Source organism: Pseudoliparis swirei, chromosome 7 (genome assembly GCF_029220125.1).
Source record: "Pseudoliparis swirei isolate HS2019 ecotype Mariana Trench chromosome 7, NWPU_hadal_v1, whole genome shotgun sequence".
Taxonomy (NCBI): domain Eukaryota; kingdom Metazoa; phylum Chordata; class Actinopteri; order Perciformes; family Liparidae; genus Pseudoliparis; species Pseudoliparis swirei.
Genome location: NC_079394.1, coordinates 1,756,999 through 1,779,005, shown reverse-complemented (window position 1 = coordinate 1,779,005; position 22,007 = coordinate 1,756,999). Strand labels below are relative to the sequence as shown.

The window sequence follows — 22,007 nt, the reverse complement described above, 5'->3', positions numbered from 1 at the left end:
TTTGCTTTTTGGATACCTCTCTAAGCCAGATTCCAACGGAAAATTAAACTTTTTCATATGTGTCTAAATACGACTGTGACTTTTACGGTGTCGAACATCTTGTCACAGTTTTGATCAGTGGTCCCCAAACTACAGCCCGCGGGCCGGATACGGCCTGCCTCCACATTTGGCCCCCTGAACAATACCAGAGACGCATTATGATTTATTTTTCAGTCTGGCCACACAGATCCTAGACTAGCCGCTGTCAAATAGAACGGAATAATGGCGAAAAGGTTCGGTAAGAGAAACATGGATTCAGAATGCATTTGAGTGACAACGAAGCTAAACTTTTACCTGTTAAGAACAGAAAGTTAATGTTCAATAAACTTTGTTTCTGTGAAGAACCCAGAGAGGGGTATTTGGTTATTATTTATTTTAAAATAGTGTTATTTATTTCCTGCCTTTTTTTTCTGTGAAGATCCCTGAAATGGTTATTGATATTTGGTTATGTGGCTTTCTGGAAAACAATACATGTTTACATTTAGGCACCCTGAGATCGTCACACTGTTTCTGTTACAAACTGACCCCTGACCCCATCAGAGAAGGGGACAGTGAGGTGGCCCTCACAGCAGAAGGTTTGGGGACCCGTGGTCTTGGGTGTCTGTCAATAAATGGACAAAGACAACTTTGATTCAGAGACTTAATTCTTCATTCCCAATTGTCTAAGTAAATATTCCATCACACAACCCTAGTGACTTCCCATGTACCAATAATAATCATATAATATCTTCTGCATGGGGCTGCTGTAGACCTACACACACATTTAATATACAAATATTCTAATATATATTTTAATATTCCATGTAATTTAAGGGAACTGGACTCACTCAAGGTGCCTCATTCATTTGTGCAGACTTTATCTACACTTGCACAAATTGTTTTCCTCCTTGAGCCTGGCATGTAAATCCAATTTAAGATATTCACGTGTGGAACAACTTCCGCGATGTGTCCGTGAATAAGATGCAAGGGATTCTATTCATTTCCGTTCGAAAAAATAAATAGATGTCCTTACTCCTGCTGCCTTTTCAATGTTCCCTCCTGGTGTTTCAGTGAAGACACCTCAAGGTAATATGTCATCTCACTGCCTGCATCCTCCACAGCTGCATCACACTTTCTTTGCGCTTTTTATTATTCTCTTCTCCCTCGGCTCACACTCAATCCCTTTTTCTGTCTTCATTTTCTCACTCTCCTTTTTCCCTATTTTACTTGTCATTTCTCTGAGGCAGGTGTGTGATTAAAACGCGACATGGAGACATGTCAAAAGAGCCGTGCAGTGGCTGAGCGAGCGGTGTTGAATGGTGCCAATCATTTACTGATTCTGTTTAACTGTTACAATACCTGCTAGCTTCAGGAGATGGGAAGAAGGGGTTCACTGGGACATATGTTGCTGTGTGGATGTGCCCTCACACACTATACAAAAGTGTCTTGGGATGAGCGACCATAGTTTAAATTCACAATGTGTGTAGGATTACGCAATGCCCGTGATCATCGGTCGTAAGCTCTGACCCTTTGTTTACACGTGAAGCGTGCCGTGCTGCCGAAGCCGAATCCTTGTCAAGGTTATTCAGGCTCATTTGCATCTGCATCTCTGACTACGTCTGGAGAGAGAGAGAGAGAGAGAGAGAGAGAGAGAGAGAGAGAGAGAGAGAGAGAAACAGACAGACAGACAGACATGCATGGCTCCAGATGGCGCAATACATTCCCATCACACGGACGGTGAGCTGCTTGAGTGACGACTGGGCGTCCCTTTGCCTTCCCAGCCCCTTTTGTATGAGTCCAGGCATAGGATGACAAAGGGAAGCCCATAGGTCACATGACTGGGTGATGCACAAGGAGGAAATACCCCAGGGACATTTCCTGAATACCCAGAGACAATGGGTAGGGAGGAATACGGTGGTGGATGGTGGAGAAACAAAAGCCCACTTCATCCTGAGTGACACACAACATCCTCGTATAAAGTCTGGATCAGTGAACATCAGTTATAAGTCTGACAGCGAAGGAAAATGGTGATGACAAAGATACGATTTGAGTCATGATATTGCTCTCGACACTCGTAACCAGGTATCCATATCCATCTCCTGACACGCTGACTTCTCGAATAAGCATCGATGTCAAGACGTCTGCATTCATGTCACCCAAACTATTATAAAATGCATTTATGTTGACAACAAAAGACGGGAATAACAAATCATGGCCCCAAACAACATTTCTCTGACTCAGGTTTTCCCCGACACGTAACGATGAGAAGCAATTGAAAAATGTGTTTAAAGGGTTTCAGGGCGCTGTGTGTGTGTGTGTGTGTGTGTGTGTGTGTGTGTGTGTGTGGTTGTTTGTGACCGGGTGTGAGGGAAAAAGACAGAGGAATCCATTTGTATTCATTCAAATGCATTTGTTTTCTAGCTAAGGTATAATGTGGAAATTGAAAACTGAGAAACACAATGTGACAGGGACTCACCGGTGCATGAACACTCCACACAAAGGCAAACATGTGCATGTGCAGACACAAACGCACAACATTACACAATGCATGCAATACATAAACTCCTGCGCCTGTTATGAGCATCGTATGCCTTTGATGCATCGGTTTTAAAATGAAGGCATGGAGAGCGGCACAGAAACACTCCATAGAGTGAGATCATGTTGTGTTTCTACCGCAGTGTGTAATGATGTCTGTCCGCATAGACAAAATGTATAAAATATGATGTTGTTCTGATACATGTGGTGGAGAGCTAGTGGTTTCCTCCAGTGTAGCATGTTCTGATTTGTACTATCAAATACACAAAAACATTGCGTGCATCTTTCCTCACTTTTGCTGTGTTTACATTCTACAACTTCCCGTAGTTGTTGTCTGCAGGACAGCACGTGTGTAAATAAACATGTGTGTCTGTTGGCCGTGTGCTGACCTCTGTGCTGGGTCCATTCGTGAGCTTTTTTGGCATCACCCCAGAACAAGAGACAAGGAATATGAAGAGTTCATCTGAGCTGTCAGGAAGCGTTGAAAGAAGAGATGAACCGCTCCTGAAGGGAGGGACGCGTTCAAAGGCTCGTGGAAATAAATCACATACAAATATCTGAAAGATTCTTTTCCACAAACTTGGTGAGTTTGTGTTTCGGCGTGTATGAAACACAGGGTTCTTACACATGTTGACCGATGGATTTCCAGGACTTTTCCATGACTTTAAACCAAATTTCCATGACCAAACTGAAATCTCAGTGTAACATATGAATTATTTCAAACTCGGCAGAAATGAACATGTGATCATAACATTTCCATGACTTTTCCAAAACTTTTGTGATTTAAGTTTTTTCCATGACTTTTCCAGGCCTGGAAATGACCATTTTAAATTCCATGACTTTTCCAGGTTTTCCACGACCGTACGAACCCTGGATACATCGATGTTCAGCCCGTTGCTTGTTTCACGGTGGATTCCACTCACGTGTGTTGATCTTTTGCAGGGAGATGTGTTTCTCCAGCTGACGGCGTAGCTTGACCTCAGGGCCGTACTTCCCCGTGGTGCCATTGTCCGCCAGGATGAAGTGGGAGTGGAGACTGTTTAGAACCGTCAGCTTGCTCATGGGGTTGGACATGGTCTGGTAGGGACGCACCACCTGTCCGGGACACGACGAAATGGAACAGTTACAGTTATATGGAATCTTCCATTTCAGGGCTTGACCATCCCTTTGGACTAAAAGTCAGGATATTTAACTCTTTGTGTTAAAAATCAAACATCAACATGTGAGCAGAGAGATGTTGTCAGTGTGATGAAAGATGTGTGTTTTATTCTTAACAGTCAATCATATGTTATACAGCTCCTGCACATGAACTGTTACACTAGAAACTGAACATTTACACAACATTCTTCATGATTCATATTCTCTCGTGGAGAAGCCCCTGAAACCTGAGGTGACTCATCTGGTCATTCGGCGTACAGTTGAGATCAATCACGCATGCAAGAAGAGCATCAGTGCTTCATTATTTTATTCCAGCTACCAACATGAACCGGCTCTGCTTGACGAGTTCAGTAGGATATTATAATACCAATTTTTACTCTAATATAATATGTATTGCAGAGATTTCAATGAGTTTTCCGCTCGCTGTCCAACCCACTTAAGAGGAGTGTGTATCACGGATTGGATTGGCTGACTCAGCATCTCAGTTAATAAACTGCTGACTGCAACTGGGCTGCACGTACGGATCTGTCACATATAGGTTCGTGCAAGCAGCCGCTCTGAAACCCAACATGTCATCTTGTTCTGTTTCTTTATTCTCAGAGACTTACATCTTTGCCAACGAGATCCTCCTGGTTTTCCACAATGCCCCATGGAGCAATGCCGATGGTGCAGATCTTCCCCCTTGACTTGGAGGCGTGGTCTTTCAACGCATCACCAACGTGGCGAATCACTCCTGTGTGTGTGCGTAAACATTTCAGAGTGTTAGCGAGATGGACGGAGACAAAGATAAGTACATCTTTTTTATGTGTAAACTTCTCTACCCCCATTATTCAGGTCTCCCTCTTTCTTGCCTGAGAACTCAATGCTTGTGTCACTGAATGTTACTTTTTATTTATTTCTGTATTCAAGTGTGAGCTCTCCACTGCAGCCAACGGTGTATCAAGTCTTTCCATCCATCTCATCTCTCCTCACATCTATGTCCTTATTTAAAGCATATAAAGCATATATTAAAGCTATATAACCTGGAGATAATACAAGAACAATGCAAACCGTGAACAAACAAAGTGACAGAGCATATAAAAAAAAGTCCAACGGTAAAACTAAGAATCAAATATGTGGTCCAATCCATTACCAGTAATATAAAAAACATATACATTTTGCAACATGGACATTAATTTTAATATCCATGCATAGTAATCATTGATACCTTTCAATATACGACACTTCCAAAAACATGTGCATTAAGAGCAGCAAATCATTTACCAACTGTGTGACTCCCCGCAACTAATAATAGTTTACCAAGCTCTGAAACATCGTACCTCCCATGTGCAAGATGAAGCTGACTGGTCTCTATATACATTTATGTTTCTGTTTCTTTCTGGACTTTACACTTCAGACTTCCACCCATTGAGCTCAGAGTCCACTCAGCTCCTCATACAGTAAATCCTGCTCCAGGCCAAATTCATCCAGCTGCTCAATATTATTGAAAAGAGATCTCCTCGGGGCAAAGAGCCTTCAGCCGATCTTCTCCACCACCTTGATTCTTCAACACTCTTCATCGGGACATGTATACGTTGCTTTAAGTAGAAACACCTCTCCTTGACAAGTATACTGTACATTCACGATAGGCTCGTATTGCCTCTTTGGTTAATTACTGTCATACAGCAAATTAAATTATAACTTGTTTAGCTTTTTGTTCAAATTGTCTTCCCTGATTTAAATACAGTTTGTGTAATAAGATGCACCTTTTAGTCTAAATGTGACTCCTTCACTTATCTGGTCTAACTATTAGTGTCTGCAAGTATAATTCAGTGCACTTAATATACTTAAAATAACCCCGTGGCAGTGATCTGGTGGGTGAGAGTCTTTACAGCCCTGAGGGCCTTTACAAATGGTTATTCGATAGTTGATTACCTGTGCAGAATATTTTAATATACACTTTATATTAATAGCACAACTGCATATTTCTTTAAAGGTGAGGCTGCACATTGCCGATAAAATTTATTATTATTTGGTTTCACACTGCACAGACGTGTGTGCAATGTGAGCGGCTGTAGCTCAGGGGGGTCAGGGGGTCGTCCTGCAACCCCAAGGTCGTCGGTTCGATCCCCGCTCTCCCCATTAGTTGCGAGTCGAAGTGTCCATGAGCAAGGCACTGAACCCCCAGCTGCTCCCCGGGCGCATCACTGCAGCCCACTGCTCCTTCATGACTAAGGAGGGGTTCAATGCAGAGAATACATGTCGTTGCCTGTGCACCTGAACTCTGTGCAATGACAATAGATTGAATCCAATGTAGCACACCTTTTTACGATAGCGCAGACAGTTTTTCCAGTAGTTCTCAAAGCGAGCTGCGTGCGAGGCCTGTACTTCACCTGTGTTGACTCCGCCGGTGAAGATCCAGGCTCCCGTTGTCATGGCAGCCTTAATGAGCCCTTTGCCAAAGACCTGTTTGAGTTTGGGCTGTAATTCAAAGTTCTGCAGGCCCCCGTGGACCGAGATGAGAAGCTTGGGCAGATCCAGCTGCCACTCCTTGGTCATCAGGTGCAGCAGCAGGTCGGGCTTCGTGTCGAAAGACACTCGCACGTACTGAAAACAGAGAGGAGCGCAGCGGCATCGCCGTCAGGCACTTGGTGACTTGAAGTCTGCATGTGCCTGAGACATCGACTCAGACAGGAACACACACACACACAGTGTTGAGCTGAATCTGAGGACTTAGTTTCATACAACTACATTTCCCAGAGTGCACCAGCAGCAGCAAACCGTCTGCTTGTCACCTGATCAATCAGGTTCACTGATGTGGAGCACCTGTGGGGACAGGAAGGTTCTCGTGCATTGGAACAAGCAAACAGCAGAGAAGACGCTTCAGGGTCATCATTTGTTTTGCTTCATATTTCATGACTTTTCCTAATTTATTGGGGACAACTGGGAAAACATGAAATTCACATGATGATATGTTTTCACTGTCCTGAACACAACTCATACACATCGGTGTTCTTTGGGGTCAGTTTGACCCCAGGCTGTTTTTCACTGTGTAAAACATATAAGAACTAGAACGGGCACTCGGTAGAGCGCATACCTTCGCATATCACAAGATTGGGCATTGAATTATGAACATTTTGGCATTAGTTGCATGCCAATTGGATACAAATTGACCGTGCTATGGTAAAATTAAGATTTTGACCTTTCCATGACCTTGACCTTTGACCCGATTGATCCCAAAATCTAATCAAATGGTCCCCGGATAATAACCAATCATCCCACCAAATTTCATGCGATTCGGTTTAAAACTTTTTTTGTTATGCGAGTAACTCGCATACAAATAAATAAATAAATACACGGCGATCAAAACATTACCTTCCGCATTTTCAATGCGAAGGTAAATATCAACTTGTTTATTTATTTAAAAGGCTATTTAGGTAGTCAACAAACAAACATAAAGTACCTCACACTTAAACTTGGGAAACGATACTAATTCTAATAATTTTCTGGAGTTTTTAATTGCTGTTGTCAAATTGACCCCAAGGGTAAAATGTTAGTACATTTGAAGGTGACAGGAGGGTTAAACTTGCTGCTTAATATGTGTTGCTGCTGGTTGGTGAAGGAACACATTGCAGCGTTAAATACATTGAATTTGTGTTTAAGGATTTGTCTCTAAAATATTTCATTTTGAGTTTGGAAAAAATTAAAAGTATAAGATGTTTAATTAAATGTTTAAATCCATTTAAACGTCAGTGGAAATGTTTAATTGAAATGTTTAATTTAAAAGGTAATTTCTGTTCTCTGTCTTTAAATGTTTACAACCTAATTCACAGACAGACCGACTAACAAAGCCAAAATAAAAATAAAAGTGATTGAGTCGGAAATTTGAGTTGTCCTCGTGTCCTTTGGAGCGGTGAACAAGAGTAGGACTTGACACACACACACACACACACACACACACACACACACACACACACGCGATAAGTATCTCAAGAAGCAGCTGACCTGTGTATGGCTTTCATTTCTGAGGCGGTATTGAACAGATGTTTGCTGTGATTGGAGAACCATATGCATTATACAGCATCTGTTTATCTACCTAATCCACCCCCAGACACTCAACCTGACATGTGTCTGGATGAATTATTTAACACTGGGAATATATCCGCCGTAGTTCAGCAGGCTCAATCATCTGAATGCTATCGCATGTGTGAAGAGATGCTGTCACCGTGGCGATCATGGATGGAGTAAGTGAATAATTCAATTCAATTCAGTTTATTTGTATAGCCCAATTTCACAAATTACAAATTTGTCTCGGAGTGCTTTACAATATGTAATATGCACAATCAGACGAAAGTACTTTTTAAATGGATGGATTAATCAGGCACCAACAGCCATATGCTTTAGACGCAGCTTTTAAACCAATGTAATATATAATAATTATATATAATTACATAATAATTACGCTCATCCGATTTTTTTTTGCTCAGTAATGATATGATGCATTTTATTATGTGTGACGCCTTTAAATGTGAGCATTGCAGTGTGACTGGAAGAGAGAGGAGTCTTTGTGATGATGATTTGCATTAGGACTATGTATGTCATTATTTAATTGAAGGAAAAACTTGCCAATCAGAAATATATTCAACCCTTTTTACCAACGCTGGTATAACGGTGCCATCCAGACCAAGAACAGGATGAATTTCAATCAGCCAAGTGTCTCACACTTCTCTTCTCTGAACCTGTGTGATGTCAAACTGCATCAGTTCAATTGTGACAATCCTGCTCTCACAGAATACTCAGCGAGGACCACTGGGCCTCCTCTATCGTTGATACCTGATGCATCTCCTCCTCTATCGTTGATACCTGATGCATCTCCTCCTCTATCGTTGATACCTGATGCATCTCCTCCTCTATCGTTGATAACTGATGCATCTCCTCCTCTATCGTTGATACCTGATGCATCTCCTCCTCTATCGTTGATACCTGATGCATCTCCTCCTCTATCGTTGATACCTGATGCATCTCCTCCTCTATCTTTGATACCTGATGCATCTCCTCCTCTATCGTTGATACCTGATGCATCTCCTCCTCTATCGTTGATACCTGATGCATCTCCTCCTCTATCTTTGATACCTGATGCATCTCCTCCTCTATCGTTGATAACTGATGCATCTCCTCCTCTATCTTTGATACCTGATGCATCTCCTCCTCTATCGTTGATACCTGATGCATCTCCTCCTCTATCTTTGATACCTGATGCATCTCCTCCTCTATCTTTAATAACTGATGCATCTCCTCCTCTATCGTTGATACCTGATGCATCTCCTCCTCTATCGTTGATACCTGATGCATCTCCTCCTCTATCATTGATAACTGATGCATCTCCTCCTCTATCGTTGATACCTCAGAATCAGAATCAGAATCAGAAACAGGTTTATTGCCAAAGAATGAATGTTTTCACAAACAAACGAGGAATTTTTTTTGGTGGAAGGTGCAACATTTGGACATGACAAACAACAATCAACGCAAGGAGGGAGGAGGAGTGGGAGGAAGAGGGAGGAGGAGGAAGAGGAAGGAGCGGGAAGAAGGAGGAGAGAGGAAGGTGGAAGAACCTGATGCATCTCCTCCTCTATCTTTGATACCTGATGCATCTCCTCCTCTATCGTTGATAACTGATGCATCTCCTCCTCTATCTTTGATACCTGATGCATCTCCTCCTCTATCGTTGATACCTGATGCATCTCCTCCTCTATCTTTGATACCTGATGCATCTCCTCCTCTATCTTTAATAACTGATGCATCTCCTCCTCTATCGTTGATACCTGATGCATCTCCTCCTCTATCGTTGATACCTGATGCATCTCCTCCTCTATCGTTGATAACTGATGCATCTCCTCCTCTATCGTTGATACCTGATACATCTCCTCCTCTATCTTTGATACCTGATGCATCTCCTCCTCTATCGTTGATAACTGATGCATCTCCTCCTCTATCGTTGATACCTGATGCATCTCCTCCTCTTTCGTTGATACCTGATGCATCTCCTCCTCTGTCGTTGATAACTGATGCATCTCCTCCTCTATCGTTGATAACTGATGCATCTCCTCCTCTATCTTTGATAACTGATGCATCTCCTCCTCTATCTTTGATACCTGATGCATCTCCTCCTCTATCGTTGATACCTGATGCATCTCCTCCTCTATCGTTGATACCTGATGCATCTCCTCCTCTATCGTTGATACCTGATGCATCTCCTCCTCTATCGTTGATACCAGATGCATCTCCTCCTCTATCGTTGATACCTGATGCATCTCCTCCTCTATCGTTGATAACTGATGCATCTCCTCCTCTATCGTTGATACCTGATGCATCTCCTCCTCTATCTTTGATACCTGATGCATCTCCTCCTCTATCGTTGATAACTGATGCATCTCCTCCTCTATCTTTGATAACTGGTGCATCTCCTCCTCTATCGTTGATACCTGATGCATCTCCTCCTCTTTCGTTGATACCTGATGCATCTCCTCCTCTATCGTTGATACCTGATGCATCTCCTCCTCTATCTTTGATAACTGATACATCTCCTCCTCTTTCGTTGATACCTGATGCATCTCCTCCTCTATCGTTGATACCTGATGCATCTCCTCCTCTATCGTTGATAACTGATGCATCTCCTCCTCTATTGTTGATACCTGATGCAGCTCCTCCTCTATCGTTGATACCTGATGCATCTCCTCCTCTATCTTTGATAACTGATGCATCTCCTCCTCTATTGTTGATACCTGATGCATCTCCTCCTCTATCGTTGATACCTGATGCATCTCCTCCTCTATCTTTGATACCTGATGCATCTCCTCCTCTATCGTTGATACCTGATGCATCTCCTCCTCTATCGTTGATAACTGATGCATCTCCTCCTCTATCGTTGATAACTGATGCATCTCCTCCTCTATTGTTGATACCTGATGCATCTCCTCCTCTATCGTTGATACCTGATGCATCTCCTCCTCTATCTTTGATAACTGATGCATCTCCTCCTCTATTGTTGATACCTGATGCATCTCCTCCTCTATTGTTGATACCTGATGCATCTCCTCCTCTATCGTTGATACCTGATGCATCTCCTCCTCTATCTTTGATACCTGATGCATCTCCTCCTCTATCGTTGATACCTGATGCATCTCCTCCTCTATCGTTGATAACTGATGCATCTCCTCCTCTATCGTTGATACCTGATGCATCTCCTCCTCTTTCGTTGATACCTGATGCATCTCCTCCTCTATCGTTGATACCTGATGCATCTCCTCCTCTATCGTTGATAACTGATGCATCTCCTCCTCTATCTTTGATAACTGATGCATCTCCTCCTCTATCGTTGATACCTGATGCATCTCCTCCTCTATCTTTGATAACTGATGCATCTCCTCCTCTATCTTTGATACCTGATGCATCTCCTCCTCTATCGTTGATACCTGATGCATCTCCTCCTCTATCTTTGATACCTGATGCATCTCCTCCTCTATCTTTGATACCTGATGCATCTCCTCCTCTATCGTTGATACCTGATGCATCTCCTCCTCTATCTTTGATAACTGATGCATCTCCTCCTCTATCGTTGATACCTGATGCATCTCCTCCTCTATCTTTGATACCTGATGCATCTCCTCCTCTATCTTTGATACCTGATGCATCTCCTCCTCTATCTTTGATAACTGATGCATCTCCTCCTCTATCGTTGATACCTGATGCATCTCCTCCTCTTTCGTTGATACCTGATGCATCTCCTCCTCTATCGTTGATACCTGATGCATCTCCTCCTCTATCTTTGATACCTGATGCATCTCCTCCTCTATCTTTGATACCTGATGCATCTCCTCCTCTATCTTTGATACCTGATGCATCTCCTCCTCTCCTCCTCTATCGTTGATACCTGATGCATCTCCTCCTCTATCTTTGATAACTGATGCATCTCCTCCTCTATCGTTGATACCTGATGCATCTCCTCCTCTTTCGTTGATACCTGATGCATCTCCTCCTCTTTCGTTGATACCTGATGCATCTCCTCCTCTATCTTTGATACCTGATGCATCTCCTCCTTTGATACCTGATGCATCTCCTCCTCTGATACCTGATGCATCTCCTCCTCTATCTTTGATAACTGATGCATCTCCTCCTCTATCTTTGATAACTGATGCATCTCCTCCTCTATCGTTGATACCTGATGCATCTCCTCCTCTAACTTTGATACCTGATGCATCTCCTCCTCTTTCGTTGATACCTGATGCATCTCCTCCTCTTTCATTGATACCTGATGCATCTCCTCCTCTATCGTTGATACCTGATGCATCTCCTCCTCTATCGTTGATACCTGATGCATCTCCTCCTCTATCGTTGATACCTGATGCATCTCCTCCTCTATCTTTGATAACTGATGCATCTCCTCCTCTATCGTTGATACCTGATGCATCTCCTCCTCTATCTTGATACCTGATATCGTTGATACCTGATGCATCTCCTCCTCTATCTTTGATACCTGATGCATCTCCTCCTCTATCGTTGATACCTGATGCATCTTCTCCTCTATCGTTGATACCTGATGCATCTCCTCCTCTATCGTTGATACCTGATGCATCTCCTCCTCTATCTTTGATACCTGATGCATCTCCTCCTCTATCGTTGATACCTGATGCATCTCCTCCTCTATCGTTGATACCTGATGCATCTCCTCCTCTATCGTTGATACCTGATGCATGTCCTCCTCTATCTTTGATACCTGATGCATCTCCTCCTCTATCGTTGATACCTGATGCATCTCCTCCTCTATCTTTGATACCTGATGCATCTCCTCCTCTATCGTTGATACCTGATGCATCTCCTCCTCTATCGTTGATACCTGATGCATCTCCTCCTCTATCTTTGATACCTGATGCATCTCCTCCTCTATCGTTGATACCTGATGCATCTCCTCCTCTATCTTTGATAACTGATGCATCTCCTCCTCTATCTTTGATAACTGATGCATCTCCTCCTCTATCTTTGATACCTGATGCATCTCCTCCTCTATCTTTAATAACTGATGCATCTCCTCCTCTATCTTTGATACCTGATGCATCTCCTCCTCTATCTTTAATACCTGATGCATCTCCTCCTCTATCTTTGATACCTGATGCATCTCCTCCTCTATCTTTAATACCTGATGCATCTCCTCCTCTATCTTTGATAACTGATGCATCTCCTCCTCTATCTTTGATACCTGATGCATCTCCTCCTCTATCGTTGATAACTGATGCATCTCCTCCTCTATCGTTGATACCTGATGCATCTCCTCCTCTATCGTTGATACCTGATGCATCTCCTCCTCTATCGTTGATACCTGATGCATCTCCTCCTCTATCGTTGATACCTGATGCATCTCCTCCTCTATCGTTGATACCTGATGCATCTCCTCCTCTATCTTTGATAACTGATGCATCTCCTCCTCTATCTTTGATACCTGATGCATCTCCTCCTCTATCGTTGATACCTGATGCATCTCCTCCTCTATCGTTGATACCTGATGCATCTCCTCCTCTATCTTTGATAACTGATGCACCTCCTCCTCTATCTTTGATAACTGATGCATCTCCTCCTCTATCGTTGATACCTGATGCATCTCCTCCTCTATCTTTGATACCTGATGCATCTCCTCCTCTATCGTTGATACCTGATGCATCTCCTCCTCTATCGTTGATAACTGATGCATCTCCTCCTCTATCGTTGATACCTGATGCATCTTCTCCTCTATCGTTGATACCTGATGCATCTCCTCCTCTATCGTTGATACCTGATGCATCTCCTCCTCTATCGTTGATACCTGATGCATCTCCTCCTCTATCTTTGATAACTGATGCATCTCCTCCTCTTTCGTTGATACCTGATGCATCTCCTCCTCTATCTTTGATAACTGATGCATCTCCTCCTCTATCTTTGATACCTGATGCATCAGGTATCTCCTCCTCTATCTTTGATACCTGATGCATCTCCTCCTCTATCTTTGATAACTGATGCATCTCCTCCTCTATCGTTGATACCTGATGCATCTCCTCCTCTATCGTTGATACCTGATGCATCTCCTCCTCTATCTTTGATACCTGATGCATCTCCTCCTCTATCGTTGATACCTGATGCATCTCCTCCTCTATCGTTGATACCTGATGCATCTCCTCCTCTATCGTTGATACCTGATGCATCTCCTCCTCTATCTTTGATACCTGATGCGTCTCCTCCTCTATCTTTAATACCTGATGCATCTTCCCGAATACACCGTGCTATTTTCAAAAACCCACCTCAACGTTAACCAAAGGGAGCGCTTCCATCCGAGGTCAACACCTCAGACGTGCACCGAGACACCCGGTTGTCTGGGTGTGTATCGCTGTGTAAAACTTTCAGGTTGTTTTGTTCTTATTGGCCATGGTAGCATCAGCAACACTGACAAAAAGCAACACAGAAGACGTGTGATGAGTCACCATGGCTTTGTTGGAGTGTCCTCCTCCCTGGAACTCGATGGTGCCGAAAGCATCGGTGGGGCTGAGCTGTGTGTGCTTGCAGATCGACCACTTCTCCAACAGGCTGTCGTTCTTGGCCAACCGGTCCTCCTTATCATTCTGACTCGTTGATATACCTGGAGGCAAGCCCACATGCTGACCAATCAGACGGCCGCAACAGCACCTGAGAGGAGGAAATCAAAGTGCACGTCAGGCTACGTTCAAAGCACATGGACATGTCATTTTCTGTCGTGTCAAATTGAGAAATATGTTAATGGATCCAATAACTCTGACGTGTATTGTTGCACCAATGTGCAGCAGTCCCCCGTGTGTGTGATACTGATTGGGTGCATGTGAGGCATTTCAGGGCAAAGATGAGTTCACACTGACATCAATACAAGTCAAACACTGCTGTGAACAGTCGAGGCCCAAAGAGGAGATCTGGGGGAGGAGGTGTAGTCGAGCATTAAGACCTGCCGTGTAAGATTGGTAAATAAACAGTCCTTCACATAAAATAGTTGAAATCTTGAAAAGCCAGAGCCCCAAGAGAAGCTACCGTCGTATTAAGAACGAAACAAGAGGGAGCGAGGTCGTGTGTGATGGTGGGGAAAGCTTGAGCTGCCGTCGTCGTGCCGGAGAGCAAGAAGTGGGCCAGGACCACATGACAGCTTGTCATCTGGCGCTCGGCTCCTGATTGGGCGGAGCGGAGGAGACGGATCTGGAGGCGCTGCAATCTTTTATTGCTCTTTTTGTTTTCTCCTCTTTCTTTCAGCAACTAGAGGAATGACAGTGATATGAATCGTAGTTTTCCTCCCCAGCATGCCAGTTCAGATGCACTAAATGCAGCTTTCATATGTTGTGTTGACCTGATAGATAACCTGACGGAGCGGGAGGAAAGGAAGTCGGGAGGCTTTGATCGTCACCTCATGTTACGTCACCTCTTACCAGAGATACTCTGCTTTCCGTTGACGCGTCAACACGCGTCAACACGCGCCGACACGCGTGTTTACGACTACGAGACGATTTGACCTGGAAGAACATCTCTCTCCCCGCCTTCTGGCTTCCACCTTTCCTCAAGTTATATAAGTTATTAGCCATTTCCTGTGCGTGTGTGTGTGTGTGATTAGACTTGTGTGTGTGTGATCAGACTTGTGTGTGTGTATGATCAGACGTGTATGTGTGTGTGTGTGTGATTAGACGTATGTGTGTGTGATTAGACTTGTGTGTGTGTGTGATTAGACTTGTGTGTGTGTGTGATTAGACTTGTGTGTGTGATCAGACTTGTGTGTGTGTGTGTGTGATTAGACTTGTGTGTGTGTGATTAGATGTGTGTGTGTGTGTGATTAGACGTGTGTGTGTGTGTGTGTGATTAGACGTATGTGTGTGTGATTAGACTTGTGTGTGTGATCAGACTTGTGTGTGTGTGTGTGATTAGACTTGTGTGTGTGTGATTAGACTTGTGTGTGTGTGATTAGACTTGTGTGTGTGTGTGTGTGATTAGACGTATGTGTGTGTGATTAGACTTGTGTGTGTGTGATTAGACTTGTGTGTGTGTGATTAGACTTGTGTGTGTGTGTGTGTGATTAGACGTGTGTGTGTGTGATTAGACGTGTGTGTGTGTGTGTGTGATTAGACGTATGTGTGTGTGATTAGACTTGTGTGTGTGATCAGACTTGTGTGTGTGTGATTAGACGTGTGTGTGTGTGTGTGTGATTAGACGTATGTGTGTGTGATCAGACTTGTGTGTGTGTGTGTGTGATTAGACGTGTGTGTGTGATTAGACTTGTGTGTGTGTGTGTGTGTGATTAGACGTATGTGTGTGTGATTAGACTTGTGTGTGTGTGATTAGACTTGTGTGTGTGTGTGATTAGACTTGTGTGTGTGTGTGTGATCAGACGTGTGTGTGTGATCAGACATGTGTGTGTGTGATCAGACCATGGACGGATTAAGAAACCACGGGCCCCTGGGCCTGGATGTGTCAAGGCCCCCCCCCCTCCCCCCCCGCAAAAAAAACGATACCGGAGCTGAGCAGACAACATAACGCGAATTATATGACCATGACATGAATGACTTAAGCCTAGCATATACCGGCTACGGCGCATCGTGTCATATCATCATATTCATATCAATACAATGTTAATAACAGCGACGTCACGCGCGGAGGCTCAGGCCCAGGGGCCCCCTGAGCTCATGGGCCCCTGGGCCTGGGCCCGGTAGGCCCGTTGGTTAATCCATCCCTGGATCAGACGTGTGTGTGTGTGTGTGATTAGACTTGTGCGTGTGTGATCAGACGTGTGTGTGTGTGATCAGACGTGTGTGTGTGTGATCAGACGTGTGTGTGTGTGTGATTAGACTTGTGTGTGTGTGATTAGACTTGTGTGTGTGTGTGTGATTAGACGTATGTGTGTGATCAGACGTGTGTGTGTGTGTGATTAGACTTGTGTGTGTGTGTGATTAGACGTGTGTGTGTGTGTGATCAGACGTGTGTGTGTGATCAGACATGTGTGTGTGTGATCAGACGTGTGTGTGTGTGTGTGTGATTAGACTTGTGCGTGTGTGATCAGACGTGTGTGTGTGTGATCAGACATGTGTGTGTGTGTGATTAGACTTGTGTGTGTGTGTGATTAGACGTATGTGTGTGTGATCAGACGTGTGTGTGTGTGTGATTAGACTTGTGTGTGTGTGTGATTAGACACATGTGTGTGTGATTAGACTTGTGTGTGTGTGTGATTAGATGTATGTGTGTGTGATTAGACTTGTGTGTGTGATCAGACGTGTGTGTGTGTGATCAGACGTGTGTGTGTGTGTGATTAGACTTGTGTGTGTGATTAGACTTGTGTGTGTGTGTGATTAGACGTATGTGTGTGTGTGTGATTAGACGTATGTGTGTGTGATCAGACGTGTGTGTGTGTGTGTGATTAGACTTGTGTGTGTGTGTGATTAGATGTATGTGTGTGTGATTAGACTTGTGTGTGTGTGATCGGACGTGTGTGTGTGTGATCAGACGTGTGTGTGTGTGTGATTAGATGTTTGTGTGTGATTGATTAGACTTGTGTGTGTGTGTGATTAGATGTATGTGTGTGTGATTAGACTTGTGTGTGTGTGTGATTAGACTTGTGTGTGTGTGTGATTAGATGTATGTGTGTGTGATTAGATGTATGTGTGTGTGTGTGATCGGACGTGTGTGTGTGTGATCAGACGTGTGTGTGATTAGATGTGTGTGTGTGATTGATTAGACTTGTGTGTGTGTGTGATTAGACGTATGTGTGTGTGATTAGACGTGTGTGTGTGTGTGATTAGATTTGTGTGTGTGTGATTGGACGTGTGTGTGTGTGATCAGACGTGTGTGTGTGTGATTAGATGTGTGTGTGTGATTAGACGTATGTGTGTGTGTGATTAGACTTGTGTGTGTGTGCGTGTGTGTGTGAAGTGGCTTTGCGCAGCAGAGTGAGGCGTTTGAGAAGCAGAAGTATTTCTCAAAGCCACCTCACATGTTGTTGAAGAGCTCTTATCATTACGATTGTGTTGAAGTGTTCTTACAACTCCTAACTGCTGTCACAGTTACACATTGCTGTACGGCAGGACACACCTTAGGGCTCCATCTCCAGTGCTGATTGAATTATTTACCTTTTAAAACGATACAACAATGACCTGGCCTGGCGTTTCACATTTGTGGTTTTAAAATGTGTAATGTCACAATTTGAGCTCATTCGTGTAGAGCGTCTATCTGTGATGCAAATAGAGGCCAGCGTGATATGACTCTGAGGCATGTTCAAAAGGTCAATCGTGACATAAGGCTCTTCTGCGATATGTGACGTCACATTCGCTAACGCACTCTTTAAGGTTGTGTAGCTTTTAGAGCAAATAATCAAGCAGCTGAATCCTAAATATGAATACATTCTTTAGCCTCAAAACCAAAAAATACTCGATGTAATTTACAGGTAGACATACCAAGTCATGCATTTATATGTTCCCATTTCCTTCACATGCATGTGTACTTACCTATGGGGGTCTTTGGCGCTCACTATGATATGCACACATTCTCTCTTGCTGAATACTCGTTCTATCCATGACTTCTGCGCCTGCAGAAATGAACACAGAAGAAATCAGTGAGTCTTTGACGGATAATGGAGCTGCGCCGAGCTGCAGGTAGCAGAGCGGCAGGAAGCAGCGGGCCGGACGTATACGGCTCGTGTTTGACTCGAGAGTTCATCCCTAAGAGAAAGTGTTCTTGGTTTCTTTCCTATAGTCTGAGGTTTATAATATGAAGACTTTCCTCCTGCGGTCTATTTCTCTGCATGCAGCAGTGCAGGTTGTTTTGGGGGGGACAGCAAACCGAGCAGACACTATGAAATGTATTTTTGTTGAGTACTAAAAATTAAAAAAAGTAGTAAAAAAAATCAGCAATACATTCAAGCCTGGCTTAAGAACAGAGAGCATGGCACTGTGATGACACACACACACACACACACACACACATACGACACGACACGCTGAAGACACTCTGACAGAAATGGTTTGTTATTCGGTGACTGCAGCCCAAACTGGATGAGATGAAGAGCTGGGCAGAAGGAAGAGGAAGAGGATGTTCAATTCAGTTTATTTGTGTAGCCCATTATCACAAATTACAAATTCCCCTCAGAGTGCTTTACAATCTGTACACATAGACAACCCTGACCTTTGACCTTTGACCTCACATGGGATCAGGAACAACTCCCAAACAACCCTTCAGGGGAAAAGGTCAGAACCCTTGAGGAGAGAACAGAGGAGGATCCCTCTCCAGGATGGACAGGTGTCATAGATGTCATGTGACCAGAAGGAATCATTACACACTAATTAAAACACAGGAACAACACAATGAAGACGACAGAGTGGATGAAGAGTTGGTAGTCGGCATATTCCACCATCCAGACCTCCACGGTCGTGGATAAGCGCAGTCAGACAGTGAATGATGTCAGAGTTCCAGTTCTTAAATACTCTTATATCTGAGTGTGTGTGTGTATGAAAACATGTGCTTGTGTTTTCTAAACTGAAAGTGTTCCTTTCTGTTCTCATGATCTTTACAGAGACTTTCAAGGAATAACGCAGCGAGGCAAATGGAGTATTTGTGAAACCGCGACGCTGCCGAGTGACAGAGAGGCTGGAGCAAACGATCCCGCATCCGACACGACAACCACGACACAGCGTGAGCCCGAGCTGCAGCAGAGGATTCAACACCAACCAGTGGCGGTGCGTCCATAGAGGGCGCTAGGGCGCCGCCTCTCTTAAAATTTTGAGATGAAAAAAAAAAAAGAAGAAGGAAAAAAAAATACATCCTGTCAAAAAACATATGCCAAATCATTTAAACAGTAAATATACCGTGTTGACGCGCTAAATGTGTGTGGGAGACCGTAAGCCTGTCAACAACCACTTAACCCTTGTGTTGCCTTCGGGTCATTTTGACCCGAATCAATATTACACCCTCCCCCCGCCTTTGGATCATTTTGACCCGATTCAATGTTTCACCCTCCTGTTACCTTTATATTTACTAACATATTTTACCCTTTGGGTTAAATTTGACGCCAGCAATTAAAACCTCCAGAAAATTATTAGAATTAATATTGTTTTCCAAGTTTAAGTGTGAGGCACTTTATGTTTGTTTGTTGACTCCCGAAAGAACACCGACATTAAACATTGAATGGGGTCAAATTAATCCTAAGGCGGGGGGAGGGTGTAATATTGATTCGGGTCAAAATGACCCGAAGGCAACACAAGGGTTAAGTGGTTGTTGACAGGCTGACGGTCTCCCACACACATTTAGCGCGTCAACACGGTATATTTACGTCAGGATAACAGCTGCGTGTGGGACTGTCAGTCGGGATTTGAGCTCACAGATGTTGGAAGGAGGACACAGACCGGACCCCCAAAGCCACAGACAACCAGGAGGACACAGACCGGACCCCCAAAGCCACAGACAACACAGGAACACAACAGACATGAAAACAAAAGGACAGAGCTGGGGTTTTTTTTGCTTTGGAATCTGGGAGCGCTACCTCGGCTTTTCTCCCAGCCAGCAGAGCTGCGAGCTGCTTGTCCTCGGCTTTCCCCGTCGCCACGGCTACAACAACACACGCCGCATGCGCCTGGCTGGCCCCGTCACACCACGGCACGCCTAAAACCCACCGCACCCGGCCACCGACGGGCTCGGCCTACAGGCACACTCACCCTGACGCCAGCCTCCCCACGATGGACCGTTCCTCTGGAGCTTCTGGAGCTCGGCCACGGGGACTCAGAGGGCCACGGGGACTCAGAGGGCCACGGGGACTCAGAGGGCCACGGGGACTCAGAGGGCCACAGGAACGCCCCCCGCCACATTCATTCCCCGACATGCTAAAAAACGATGTATTCATCCGCCGGCTCATCCTGGGACAAAACTAGATCCACTCAATGGTGGCACCTGCAGTATTATATTTTAGAGATTTAATTACTACAGAAAAGGCAAACGCAACTTCTTCTTTTTTTAAACACAAAAATCCTTTTATTCTGTTGAATCAAAGCCTTAAAAAAGGGATCCCAGTTCCACCCGAGGAGAGCGATTGACTCTCCTCTACAATCAATCTTTTGTGTTCTGCCTCAATTCTGCTTATTTTCCGTCTAGATATGGTGAGCCACCTCTCTTCGCTCGCTCTCTCGCTCTTCCTCACACGCCTTCCTTCTCGAGTGTTGCTCATGAGATTTGTCATGGGATGATGAGATGGCACATGGCCTGCAGTCAGTAATTACGATTTATCACCGGCACACACTCACTCTCACACACACGCCGTGTGTGTGTGTGTGTGTGTGTGTGTGTGTGTGTGTGTGTGTGTGTGTGTGTGTGTGTGTGTGTGTGTGTGTGTGTGTGTGTGTGTGTGTGTGGAGTGACTGTGCAGCAAGTGAGCAGCGTCTGACCGCCGGTCCGGGGTCTTGACTCCATAACAATCAGACTCCTCCACCTCCTCCTTGTCCTCTCTTCCCCTTCTTTACGGTTGTTTCTCCTCCTTCTTATTGGCACTGGCAGGGAGCGGAATTGGGAACCAAATCCAATCAACAGCCTCATTCCTTTGCTCTCTCCTTTTTCTCTCCCTTTTTGCTTTTCCTTTTTACAAATATGATTGACTCAGCTTCGATAAAAGAGATGAAGGAACTTTTACATATGCATGTTTCCATTTAAATATTTGTTTTTTTGACAAATTTATTCAACGGCAATATACTGTACTGGCAATCTCCATTTCATGTTCCAGTACATCTCTTGCAGAAAGTGATTTGATCTAAATCCTCACCTTTTCTTTTGTGCATTATCTTCCCCTCTTTGTGAAACTCTTCAGTTGCAGCGCATTGCATTTTGTTTTCCTGCCATCTCAGTAATAAAAGAGACATGACTGTTCCTCTTTCTGAAGTGCATCTGTCCTTTGATTTTACACCTCACACATTCTCAGATGTTTTATCAATCAATGTCAGAAGACAGGCGACACATTTGAGATGAATTAGGATGCTTTAGGATGAGGACACTTTTTTGGGTGAGTATTTCTTTTTAAAGTAAAACAAGTTTTTATACGACAAGTTTGAAAATAAAAAAACGTGGATTTTTGGTACAATTAGACGGTATTGCATTTTTGCTAGGCTGGTGTTTTAAAGAAATCATTCGTCTTAAAACAAACAGATGAGAAAAGAACAAAATAAAGACCAGAAATAGTTACGTTAGAAAATAGACGTTTTAAAGAAATGTTCTGACACGAGACTTCTTTATCTCAAACACTGCATGATGTACAGAAACGT

General features: G+C 43.9%; 1 protein-coding gene across 2 annotated transcripts in view; it reads right to left on the bottom strand.

Moving 5' to 3' along the window:
- trpm3 (transient receptor potential cation channel, subfamily M, member 3) overlaps positions 1-22,007 on the bottom strand; it is a 155,985-nt gene that overhangs the window by 45,575 nt on the left and 88,403 nt on the right. For both annotated transcript variants that reach the window (XM_056418211.1, XM_056418212.1), the window contains exons 2-6: positions 18,216-18,295; positions 14,196-14,397; positions 6,084-6,297; positions 4,320-4,444; positions 3,477-3,648 (exon numbers count right to left, since the gene is read on the bottom strand). In XM_056418211.1, the coding sequence (XP_056274186.1) occupies positions 3,477-3,648; positions 4,320-4,444; positions 6,084-6,297; positions 14,196-14,397; positions 18,216-18,295 (793 nt within the window). The remainder of the gene's footprint in view (positions 1-3,476; positions 3,649-4,319; positions 4,445-6,083; positions 6,298-14,195; positions 14,398-18,215; positions 18,296-22,007) is intronic.